The sequence below is a fragment of the Felis catus genome, chromosome C1 (genome assembly GCF_018350175.1).
Source record: "Felis catus isolate Fca126 chromosome C1, F.catus_Fca126_mat1.0, whole genome shotgun sequence".
Classification (NCBI taxonomy): Eukaryota; Metazoa; Chordata; class Mammalia; order Carnivora; family Felidae; genus Felis; species Felis catus.
Window position 1 is genome coordinate 21,034,382 of NC_058375.1, and position 12,499 is coordinate 21,046,880.

At 36.9% G+C, this 12,499-nt stretch overlaps 1 protein-coding gene across 4 annotated transcripts in view; it reads right to left on the minus strand.

The window, feature by feature from the left end:
- Positions 1 to 12,499, minus strand: part of EYA3 (EYA transcriptional coactivator and phosphatase 3) — a 104,489-nt gene that overhangs the window by 70,400 nt on the left and 21,590 nt on the right. For 3 of the 4 annotated variants that reach the window (XM_019836470.3, XM_003989761.6, XM_006934473.5), the window contains exon 2: positions 378 to 479. In XM_019836470.3, the coding sequence (XP_019692029.1) occupies positions 378 to 410 (33 nt within the window). In that variant the 5' untranslated portion in view covers positions 411 to 479. Of the gene's footprint in view, positions 1 to 377; positions 480 to 5,836; positions 5,878 to 12,499 lie in introns of those variants that run through there. The other variant, XM_045035388.1, reaches the window with a different exon arrangement.

Below are 12,499 nucleotides of genomic sequence, written 5' to 3' on the forward strand. Positions count from 1 at the left end.
GGTGGAGAGAGAGGGGGACACAGAATCTGAAGCAGGCTCCAGGTTCTGAGCTGTCAGCACAGAGCCAAATGCAGGGCTCGAACTCATGTACCACAAGATCATAACCTGAGCCAGAGTCAGACGCTTAACCGACTGAGCCAGCCAGGCGCCCATGCAATACTCAGTTTGTAATAATGAATTTTCTAAGCAGACTCCCAGGTATTAACAAAATGTGAATTAAAGGACATGAAATTGTTTTCTTAGAAGGAAAGTATTAAGAAGTCTCTTCCTTATTTTTATTTCTAAATTGGAATCTGCAGTATAACTGAGTGATCTTTAAAATCTCTTAAGATTAGCTTTTCTATAAAGAACTTTAAATTATTAAAGGAAATACTTACGGGTTGTTCTGGTAAATCTTGCTCTTCTTCCATGAGGACCAATATTTCTTTCTTACACTTATGTGACTGGATTGCAAGTGTCTGTCAAGCAGTCTTCACAGTCTGTTTAAAAAAGAGGGGGGATCCAAAGCTTTATGTCCTCTTTTATCATTGAGGCCATCAGATAATAGTTTTTTTAATTTTTGTTACCTCAAGCTTTCTACGTGAGTCCCAATCTCAAAATCTCAACCTGCACGTGGCTTTTCCAAACTGACATGCTGTACCAAGTCAAGACAGGTATACCCAATGACCTTTATACTACATCGCAAAAGCCAACACGTGGAAGCCCTTCTGGTTTACTTAAAACGTGGTTACTATAGTGCCCAATGCATTAAACATTTTATAATGACAGCTGTGTGCAGATAACTAAAACATTAATTTTGAGGATTATTGTTACATTAAAAAATGATAAAAACTAGCCTAGCAAGTCAGTATGTTATGATAACATCTAACCTGCTTGAATCTGGAACATTTACATAATTGTTAACACAGACACACCAAATCACTTTAAATAGGACAAAATGGAATATCAATTAAATACTTTCACAACCAACTATCTATATATATGTTATTAATTTAAAGGAAAGTTCTTCTGGATTTATTTTAATAATGCAAATAAATAAGTAAAGCAAAACCTTGAATTATAGAATTAAGGAAAAATAATCATGTAAAGCCAAGACCCAATTTTATTCTGAAATAACAAGTTCCACTAAATATACTACTGTGTCAATTTTGTTTTTAATTTTTTCAATGTTTATTTATTTTTGAGAGAGAGAGTTTGAGCAGGGGAAGGGCAGAGAGAGAGGGAGACACAGAATTCTAAGCAGGCCCCAGGCTCTGAGCTATCAGCACAGAGCCCGATATGGGGCTCAAACTCATGAACTGTGAGATCATGTTCTGAGCCAAAGTTGGACACTTAACCAACTGAGTCACCCAGGTGCCCCAAAGCAAACTCTTTACCTTCTCAGACCCTGCTCTTCCTGACCTGATTTCCAAACTAAGAAAAATAAAGGACTCGAAGACCCCAATTAATGGTAAGAACATTTTACTGTGGCCTGCTGGCAAGAAATAGGTAGATATTAGAAAACTAAACACATTGGAAAAACAAAAACTCCATTTCCACTTAACCCAAATGAAACGGACACTTCTCCAAAACAGATGTGACTGCTTCTGGTTTTAATTAAGGTCACTCCTGTTTTCACTTCTACCAACCACTGTACCTAACAACCTATAAAGCTAAAGCAAGTATAGAATCTTATTGGCAAAGTAATGGAAACAGATAAAAAACATGAAAAAAGAAATGAAAAACTTCAGTAGTGCCAATAACACCACCCCTCCACTTCTACTGCTCCATCTCGATGCAATACAGCATGCTTTATTTTAGAGCCACACTCCAGAATGGGAAAAAGAGAGAAAACATGTGTCTTTTTAGATGCAAAATTGTCCCACTCTACCACAGCTTTAATCCCTTCCCGGACCTAGAATGTCGTAAGAAAAAAAGTTTAAAGGTCAGAAGCATGTGATCATCAATACTCACGTGGAGTCATACACAGAGCCTCAAAAGCTAAGTTCTCAAACTACATGACGTAGATAACTAGTGCTGCAGAATTACGGAGCACAATAACTAAAGCCCACAGGGGCTATCTTGCCTGAACTTGTTTTGCTCTACTCGGAAGAGTATAATCAATGTGACGTGAAACTGATTACAATTGTGAAAGATGAAATATTTTTATGTTTTACCAGCTCCTACCCATCTTAGTTTTAAATTGAAATGTCTTTATTTTATGGGATTTTAATAACATCTAAATGTACATAATATACATACATAATTTCATCCCAAAACAGGAGCAAAATCTGGCCAAATCATGAGGTAAATGTAATGCCTTTAATACCTCATTTGTTGAATTTTTGTGTGACCAGCTCTCACCTAAACAAAAAGTGTTTACTTAAGTAAAACAAAAGTGTTTTACTTAATTGAAGGCCATACTGTAATAACTGTAATCTCTAATTTGTAGATTCTCAGCACGGGAGAGGGAAGGGATATTCCTTCTCATGGGGGAAGGGTTATAAAATCTTCTTCTGGGCAAGACAGAAGGTAAGAAAAATTATTTTAAGAAAAGGATACTCATAACGTGCTTTAATTTTAAACATAAGAACTAATTGATTTAAAAAATATGAACATCAAAGGAGAACAGACATTTTTTATTGATTAAAAGGGATCATGGGTTTTAGAAAGTAAGAAATACTACTCTTAATTGTGGGAAAATAAATTCTCAAGCCAGACAAAACTAAATGTTCAATCTTGAATTTTGTTTTTTAGAAATATGGCAATATTATGGTGATCTTATTATGAAAAGGAACAAATTTTTTTATTTTTCTTAGGATAAAATCTATGGTGAGTTGCAAAAAAACTTTAAGGGAAAAACTGGAAGACATTCTACCTCCTCTATTTTTCTTTGAAAATAAGCACCCTTTGTTATTTCCATCTTAAAAATCCCTTTTAGTTTCTCAGCTTTTCAATTTAGGGAAATAAAACGGGCATAATTTTTATAGTCAGAAAACATTTTTTTAAATCAAGTAATTGATCAATGATCATCAATAATTTTGATCATTTTAGAACAAACAAACAAAAAACTATCTACAAGGAAAGCACATGATTTGTTACAGAATCTTCTGGGATTCTACTGGCAACGTGTAACATGTATAAAGTTGCAAACATTCATTCTGGTACATTTGTGTATACAATATATTAATTATATTAATAATGGCTATAAATTATGTATTTTCCTCACAACATGCATCTAAGACACTACTTTCTATCAATACAGTAGTCTTCTATCCAATAATTTATAACTTGAATAACCTGAAAAATATAAGGATATACTAAATACAAGAATGCAAGTATTTGTCACATTCCTAGCACTTCTCAATGTGCTAAAACCTTAATATTAAGACCTCACACCATTTTCTGTAATTGGCACATGCTTACAAGTCACGTTTACTAGCAACAGACGGAAGTGCTGTATAACACAGATACAGTGCTCTGATACTTAATATCAAAAAAAGTACAGAATTACTATACTAATCTTAATATTCTCATTTCCACGTATGAGTTCTAGCATTTAATCGAATTGTGGGTTTTTAATGTAACCTGATATTATTCTACACTTACTGAAATTCATCTTTTAAAATATCCAAAAATAGGACTTGACAAGGACTTGACATAGAAATGGAAAGTGGATTCTTATTGCAATTTAAATGAATACAATTACTTACAACTTAGTCAAACGGCCAGTGAAATTACAAAACATGCTCCGAGTTAATCTTTTAAGTACCTTTGAGCATTTGGACAGTAATGTCTGTCTTCTCATACTTTCTAGTTTCAATTCTTACTATTGATTTCTAAAAACAGCTTTTTGATCACCTTTTTGGGTGAGAGTCTGTCAGTATCTATATATCATCATGGACAGAAATCTGGGAAAATCTACATTTGAGAACAGAAATAGTATTATTTCCTAAGACTTTCCCTACCTGTAAACGCTAACAACGAAAAAATAGGGAATTCTGTTTGGATTTGAAAGGTCAATTTTAAATACTGTGATTTCACATGTTTATAAATAAAGCAGGATACTTTTGTAACATGGCAGCCATAATTTAAAAAAAATTGTTTTTTAATGTTTATTTATTTTTGAGAGAGAGTCAGAGCATGAGCAGGGAAGGAGCATTGAAGAGAGGGAGACACAGAATCTGAAGCAAGCTCCAGGCTTTGAGCTGTCAGTGGAGAGCCAATGCGGGGCTCGAACCCACCAAGTGCAAGATCATGACCTAAGCTGAAGTCAGATGCTTAACTGGCTGAGCACCGAGGCCCCCCGGCAGCCATAATTCTTATTTTTAATCTTTAGAAATTAGAAGGGAAATTATTAGTAAATATTTTATTTCAAAATTCTAATTAAGATTCCTATGTCATAATTTCTGTTTTGCACCAAGTTAAACATTCTATTCGCCCTGTAACTGTAAATGGCCACAGGTAAGAACTTATGTTACTGCAATGTTATTATAGCTCTTAAGTATAGGAAGGGAAACACACACACACACACACACACACACACACACACACACACATACACACACAGCACAGAATAAAGGTCAAATTGCTTTCAATGAAAATAAAGTATGTTACTCTTAATTATGTGTCTAAATAGAGCACAACATTCTGATTATAAGTCCTAGAAGGGGAACTTGCATGTGGCTACGTGTGCACAGATTAAGTGAGTATCTTTGATACAGTTCTAAAGAGAAAACAGGTAGCTCATAAATTTAATCACTGACTACACTGTATTTTAGAAGTCTACTTACTATTTCTTCCAAAGCCTTATAGATAAATTTTTAGAACACACCAAACAAAAGGCTACAGAAGTTTTCCTGGGGAAAATTAACAGCATCATTCCCCAAATTAAATATATCTCAGCAAGGGGCGCCTGGGTGGCTTAGTCAGTTAAGTGTCAGCTCAGGTCGTGATCTTGCGGTCTGGGAGTTCAAGCCCCTTGTCGGGCTTTGCGCTGACTGCTTGGAACCTGGACCCTGCTTCGGATTCTGTCTCTCTCTCTCAAAAAAAAATAAACATTAAAAAAAAACTAAAAAAAATAATCTATATCTCAGCAATAGTTATAAACAACAGTAATCTAAAGAACTGTCAAAAAAGTGGTACATCATTACTTAAGATTATTAACATGTGGATTACTTTAGGATTTAAAAGTACATAATTAGCAAAAAAAAGAGTACATAATTAGCAAATGTCTATCATGGTATCCTCAACTATAATTATGTGTATGCCTTGAAGAATGAAAACAGTAAGCAAAATACTGTCTTTTAATGGCTTTAAGATAACTGCTTCAAGTATTGTTATTCAATAATAACTTATCTATTTAAAGGAGATCATAAATGAATTAAGAAACTAGGGTCCTAACACCCAAAGTACCAAACATAAAATCTAAAGACACCTCTTCCAAATAAACTCTAATTTACCAACTAGGAGGCCTTACAAGGCAAAATCAGAAAAGGTGTCAGGAGAAATGGTTTCAAAACATAAGAATACATCTCTGTGGTCTCTTGTGAAACATTGCTTAGTAGTAAGCGGCAGAGGGCAAGTAGTAATTTGGGATTCCTAATCCACAACACATACACATTAGTTTCAAACATAAAGTGAACAAACGTTTATTCTAATACTTACAAATATCTTATTGAAATTAGGCAAAAATAACAATGAGTATCTTGGAGGAGAAGAGAATAATTGAGGGAATTAAGAAAGATGTACCCTACACCAACCAGTCTTTAAAACCAATTATAGTGGGAAGGACGAGAGAGCAATCATTTACTAAGCATATATAATACCCCAATTATTTTTAAGTTTATTGTCTTACCTAGTTTTATCTCCACAACTATCCTCATACAGGACAACTATCCTATCCACGGACAGGGCAACTAGGACTGAGAGATTTAAACAATTTGAGAATAACAGCAATAATGTTTCAGGTTAAGGTAGAAATACATCAAATAAAGATATTACCACCAGAGGATGGTGGTAATAGTTACACAACACCATGAATGTACTTAATGACACTGAATGCTGTATTTAAAAGTGGGTAGGGGAGCCTGGGTGACTCAGTCGGTTAAGTTTCTGACTTTGACTCAGGTCATAATCTCATTGTTCCCAAGTCTGAGCCCTGTGTCGGGCTCTGTGCTGACAGCTCAGAGCCTGGAGCCTGCTTGGGATTCTATGTCTCCTTCTCTCTCTCTGTCCTCTCTCTTCCCTGCTCGTGCTCTCTCACTCTCAAAATTAACATTAAAAAATTTTTTTAAATAAAAGTGGGTAAAATAGTTAATTCTGCTATGTGTACTTACCACAATAAAAAAATACTAAAAGACCCACGAGGGGCACCTGGGTGGCTTAGTCAGCTAAGCATCTGACTTGGGCTCAGGTCATGATCTCGCAGTCTGGGAGTTTGAGCCCCACGTCGGGGCTCAAAGTTGTCTGCTGACAACTCAGAGCCTGGAGCCTGCTTCAGATTCTGTGTCTCCCTCTCTCTCTGCCCCTACCCCACACACTCTCTCTCTCTCTCTCTCTCAAAAATAAATAAACATAAAAAATTTTTTTTAATAAACAAAAAGACCCATGAGACAAGAAATCCCAAAGCAATGATCAAATCTAAAAAGTGCTTATAAGTAGAGAAAAATCAATATTTAAAAACTATTGCCAGGGCACCTGGCTGCCTCAGTTGGAGCCACATGTGACTCTTGATCTTGGGGTTGTGAATTTGAGCCTTACGGTGGGTATAGATTACTTAAAACAATTTTTTTTTGATGTTTATTTATTTTTGAGGGAGACAGAGACAGAATGCGAGTGGGTTGGGGCAGACAGAGAAGGAGTCATAGAATCTGAAGCAGGCTGCAGGCTCCGAGCTGTCAGCAAGAGTCCGATGCGGGGCTCAAACTTACAAGCTGTGAGATTGTGACCTGAGCCGAAGTCGGACGCTCAACCGACTGAGCCACCCAGGCACCCCTACTTTAAAAAAATAAAATCTTAAAAAAATACTGCCAGAAAAATGGTATCAATGTGGAGAAAAACATGACTAATTCTAAATATATGAAGAACTAAGCATTCAAGAAATTTTGGAGAAAGATTAGCATACTTATCTGTAGAAAAGAGATAAAAATTTTGTGCAACAGAAGAAAGCATAAGCAACAAATCAACAGAGCCAGTTATTAAAATGCACTTTCATGCAATGAGAAAAAACAAATCTAAGATTAAAAGGATATAACAAATATAATTATGATAAACCTTAATGTCTATAAAATAAACCCAACAATTCAACAATATGATCATTTGTTATGTGGCAAACCATGACTAACATCCATCAAGAATGGATGCCTCTGTATCCATCAAAGGATACAGACAGTTTAAGTAACCACCAAGATCAAATCAGCACTTGGGAAAAAAGATTCTCACCACTAACTGAATAAACTGTAATATTTTTAAGATATTACTTTGTACCAATGAAATACCAAAAATATATATATAAGCAACAAAACCGAGTGTTCTCTGAACTATAAGAAAATAAGAAATATTCAGGGGTGCCTGGGTGGCTCAGTCAGTTGAGCATCCGACTTGGGCTCAGGTCACGATCTCACAGTTCTTGAGTTCAAGCTCTGCATTGGGCTCTGTGCTGATGGCTCGGAGCCTGGAGCCTGCTTCAGATTTTGTGTCTCCCTCTCTCTCTGGCCCTCCACAGCTCACACTCTGACTCTCTCTCTCAAAAGTAAATAAACATTAAAAAAGATTTAAAAAAATATTCAGGCACAGCTGTAAAATCATATTATCTTCAGACTATCCTCTGGTTAGAGTCAGGTCATAGAATTGCCCATGGCCTGATTCATTTCCTAATTTTCCCCCCAAAATTAAGTAGAGGGGTAAAAAGTCAACTCTATTCCACTATTTCAAAAAATAGAGTAAGTTTGTTTGTTCAGAGAAATGAAAAATCAGAAACAACCAACTTGTGGAGAATGGTTTACCTATGCTCCAATTGCACTAATGAACATTCTTTATTCTTTTTAATTGTTTTCAATGTTTGTTTATTTTTGAGAAAGAGCGAGAGAGACAGAGCGTGAGCAGGGGTGGGGGAGGGCAGAGTGGGAGGCAGACACAGAATCCGAAGCAGGCTCCAGGCTCTGAGCTGTCAGCACAGAGCCCAACATGGGGCTCGAACTCACGAAACCGTGAGATCATGACCTGAGCCGAAGTTGGAGGCTTAACCGACTGAGCCACCCAGGTGCCACTAAAATATTACTCTGCATATATACAGGAAAGATGTTGTATTAGTACTTTTGTAAACTGCCACTTTACCAGAATCTCATTCTTTCTAATAATGAGAACAGTAAGAGAGTTGATTGTTGAGTTTCAGCTATATATTTTCCCTTGCTGCATAAAAATAGTTTCCTTCCCCTTTCCCAATATTAAGTTCTTTATTTCTTCTTACTACCTAATGATATTGGTTTACACCTCCACTATAATATTAAGTAACAGTACTAAATGTTGGGCATCCATTTCTTGTTCCTCACATTAATGAGAATACTTCTACCATACCACTATTAAGTGTGATACTGGTTTTGGTCTGAAATAAATTTGGGGTGTCTGCCTGGCTTAGTTTATAGAGCATGCGACACTTGATCTTGGGGTCATGAGTTCAAGCCCCACATTGGGCACAGAGGTTACTTAAAAAAAAAAAAAGAAAAAAAAGGAAAGGAAAAGAAAAATGAAATAAGTTCTCTTTAATCGTGTCAAATAAGAATTCATCAATTTTAATTAAATGAAGAACATTTATCAGGAAAAGATACGAATTTGGTCAATGTTTTTTTGGCATCCAAAATGATGATGACCATACGGTTTTTCTTTCATCTATTAAAACAACATGTTAACAGATCTAATATTGAACCATATGTACATTTATTTCAGAAACTAAACTCTTGGGTTGTAGAATATTATTTTAACATACTGTTGAATTCTATTTTCTAGTACTGAATGTAAGATTTTACATTAATAATTGGAAGATTCTTCCATGGTTTCCTATTTTGTGTTGTCCACGAAGTTTTAGAATCAACATTTCATTGGCTTCCTTAAAAGGGCTATAAACTCTCTCTCATCCATGCTCTGGTTCAGCTATCTATTCCTTGGCTATTTGAAATAACATACCTATGAAAACACCTAGGTCTAAAAGTTTTTATGGAGCAGTCCTTTGATAACTTTACGGATTCCCTTTATTGCTATTGGTCTACTGAATTTCTTTCTTCTGGGGTCAAATTTGGCAACATTTTCTAAAAATATCCATTTCATCCAGATTGTCAAGTTTATTTGCATAAGGTTTTACACCATAATGCATGCGTGTAGTCTTTTCATTCTCTTTAGAATGAATTCTACCATAAAACCTCCCAAACTACGGGGCGCCTGGGTGGCTCAGTGGGTTAAACACCCAACTTCGGCTCAGGTCATGATCTCGCGGTTTGTGGGTTCAAGCTCCGCATCAAGCTCTGTGCTGACAGCTCAGAGCCTCGAGCCTGCTTCGGATTCTGTGTCTCCCTCTCTCTCTGTGCCCCTCCTTTGCTCATGTTCTATCTCCCTCCCTCTCAAAAAATAAATAAACATTAAAAAATTTAGAAGAAAAAAAAAACCTCCCAAACGTCATCCAAATCAGTTTACTCTCAGTGAACTTCCTATTGATCAAAATCAGTAATCAGAACATTCTGATTCAAGAGAGCTGAAGAAGCACACCCATTTATGTCCTCTCTCCAGAGATCCACTTCATAAAAATAATAGCAAAGGAATGAAAGAGATAAAAGACACAACAACAAAATAAAAACAGTGGGGCGTCTGACTGGCTCAGTCAGAAGAGCATGTGGCTCTTAATGTCAGGGTCATGAGTTTGAGCCTCACATGGGGTGTAGAGATTAAATAAATAAAACTTGAATAAAATTTTTAAAAAGAAAAGAAAAACAGTGATTTCAAGAGGCAAAAGATTCAACAAATTTCTAGAAGACAGAAAGTATATAGAGAATTGATATCTGAGTCATCCATTTTCTCATCATTTCAAGAAATATTGTAGGGGCACCTGGCTGGCTCACTTGGTAGAATATGTGACTCTTGATCTGGGAGTTGCAAGTTCAAGCCCCACAATAGGTGCAGGGCTTACTTTAAAAAAATAAATATTTTATGTACTAGGCATTATTCTAGGCACTGGAGATAAAGAACTGTGCACAAAGACCCCCTGCTCTTAGTATGTTTATATTCTAACTGGTAAGAGACAGATAAAAAGTAAATTATTATTCAAGCAGTGGTAAGAAATATAAAATAGGACAAGGAAATAGAGAAACTAATTTCAGAGTCTGGATTCTTTGTCCCATGTGGCCACTGAAGTCTCTGATGTTAGTTTAATGGTCAGCTAATGATTAGACAGAGATTTCCTTAGACTGCTGGAACCAGTAAATCTCCCGGTCTTCATGGATGGGCTCTGTATATGTATTAGGGCACACTTTTAACACTAAGCCAGTTTACAATTTTTCCTTAGCCTTCACTATCCGTTGGCACAGAGCCTCAACATGAACTAGAACTAAGAACTTAGGGCCTTCTCAGGTCCTTTCTAAAGATGCACACAGCTCAACATATGGGCACAGCCTTCTAGATTCCCAGGAATATATCAAAGCTTTGCAAATCCCCTATGGACATCTACTCCCCAGCTTCTTCTTTTAAGCTTTTTGGTTAGTCTGTTTGCCCCAACCGTTACTCACTACCACAGGCAGCTGAGACGTTCAATTGTCTCTAATTGTTTTCAATGAATACCCTGGGCAGAAAAGGCTCCAAGTCTGGTCAAATATATGCAAGTTTGCAAATGAGGTCTTTTAAGGAACCACCAGACAGGTCAATTAATAACAAATAATAACAAGTCAAATAATGACAATTCTCTGGAACAGGGCTTTGAAAAAGCTCCAGTCTTGGTCTGTAGCTTCCAGTTGGCTTCTGGGCTGCTAGTTTTCACCATGATTAGGGACTGTTGGTTTTCAAAGCTACTGTGAACTGGAGAGAGGACGGCACCTGGGCAAGTTAAAACATTACAAAGTTCACGGTGTTCTTGAGATTTGGCCATTTTTCTTGAATAAATGTTCCTAGTTTGCTACAAGCCTATGGTTAATGTTCAGAGTTCTGAAACAGTTGATTTTGACTATGTCTGCCAGTGTCCTCATTGTTTTTATAAAGTATTTCCAGAGGTTCTTCCTCTGCCATGACTGCCGACATCCTGCATTTTAATTGAGAAACTCCTTTTTTTTTTTTTTTAATGTTTATTTTATTTCTGTGAAAGAGACAGAGCATGAGCAGGGAGGGGGCAGAGAGACAGGAGACACAGAATCTGAAGCAGGCTCCAGGCTGTAAGCTGTCAGCACAGAGCCTGACACGGGGCTCGAACTCACAAACTGTGAGATCATGACCTGAACCAAAGTTGGACGCTTAACCGACTGAGTCATCCAGGTGCCCCAAGGAACTTATATTCTAATAGAAAGATGAACAAATAATAAGGTAATATGATTTCACAAAGCAATAAGTACTATGGAAAATAACACAAAAAATAGAGAGTGACTACAGGGGAGCTATTTCAGATAGGGTGATAATTTCTGTGAGATGGTAACATTTCAGCAGAAATGTTAATAATGAAAAGGATGGAGTTATAAGAAGATGCAAAGGAAGAGGTTTCAGAAGGAAAACAAGTGTAAAGAAACTGAAAGGATGACACCTGGGCATGTTGAGAAATGGCAAAAAGGCCAATGTTAGCAAATGAATGAGTGGTTGGAAAAGAAGACTCAGATGCAGGCAAGGGCCAGATGACACACAGCCTTGTAACACATGATACGGAGTTTGGGAACGCAGTGAGTGCTTCAAGCAAAACAATGACATAATTTGAGGGGTACCTGGTGGCTCAGTCGTCGGTTAAGCATCCGACTTCGGCTCAGGCCACGAACTCGTGTTTCGTGAGTTTGAGCCCGGCCTCAGGCTCTGTGCTGACAGCTTGGAGCCTGCAGCCTGCTTCATATTGTGTCTCCCTCTCTCTCTGCCCCTCCCCTGCTCGCACTCTCTCTCCCTCTCTCTCTCTCTCAAAAATAAAGATTTTTTGAAAATTAAAAAGAAAAAAGAATTACATAATTTGATTAATAAACACTAAACACCATGGGGAGAATAGACCATATGGATATACTTGCCCTCCTCAGGCAGACCATTCAATGTGTCTGGAAAGCATTTCTCCAGGCTTTATCCAGGGGACAAACACCAGATGCTCAAAATCAAGAGCAAGGGCCAGAACATTGATTTAAGCTCCAGGCACCCTTCATTTCTTCATAATTGTTTACTTGAATCTGGTACATTTCTAAAACTTCTACATATACTTTCATCTGTGATTTCTTCTCCTAGTCTCTATTGATCCAATCTCCTTGTTTCTCATCTTTCAGAAATTTGAAAGTCTCATCAACTGATGGTAACCTTTCTTGAT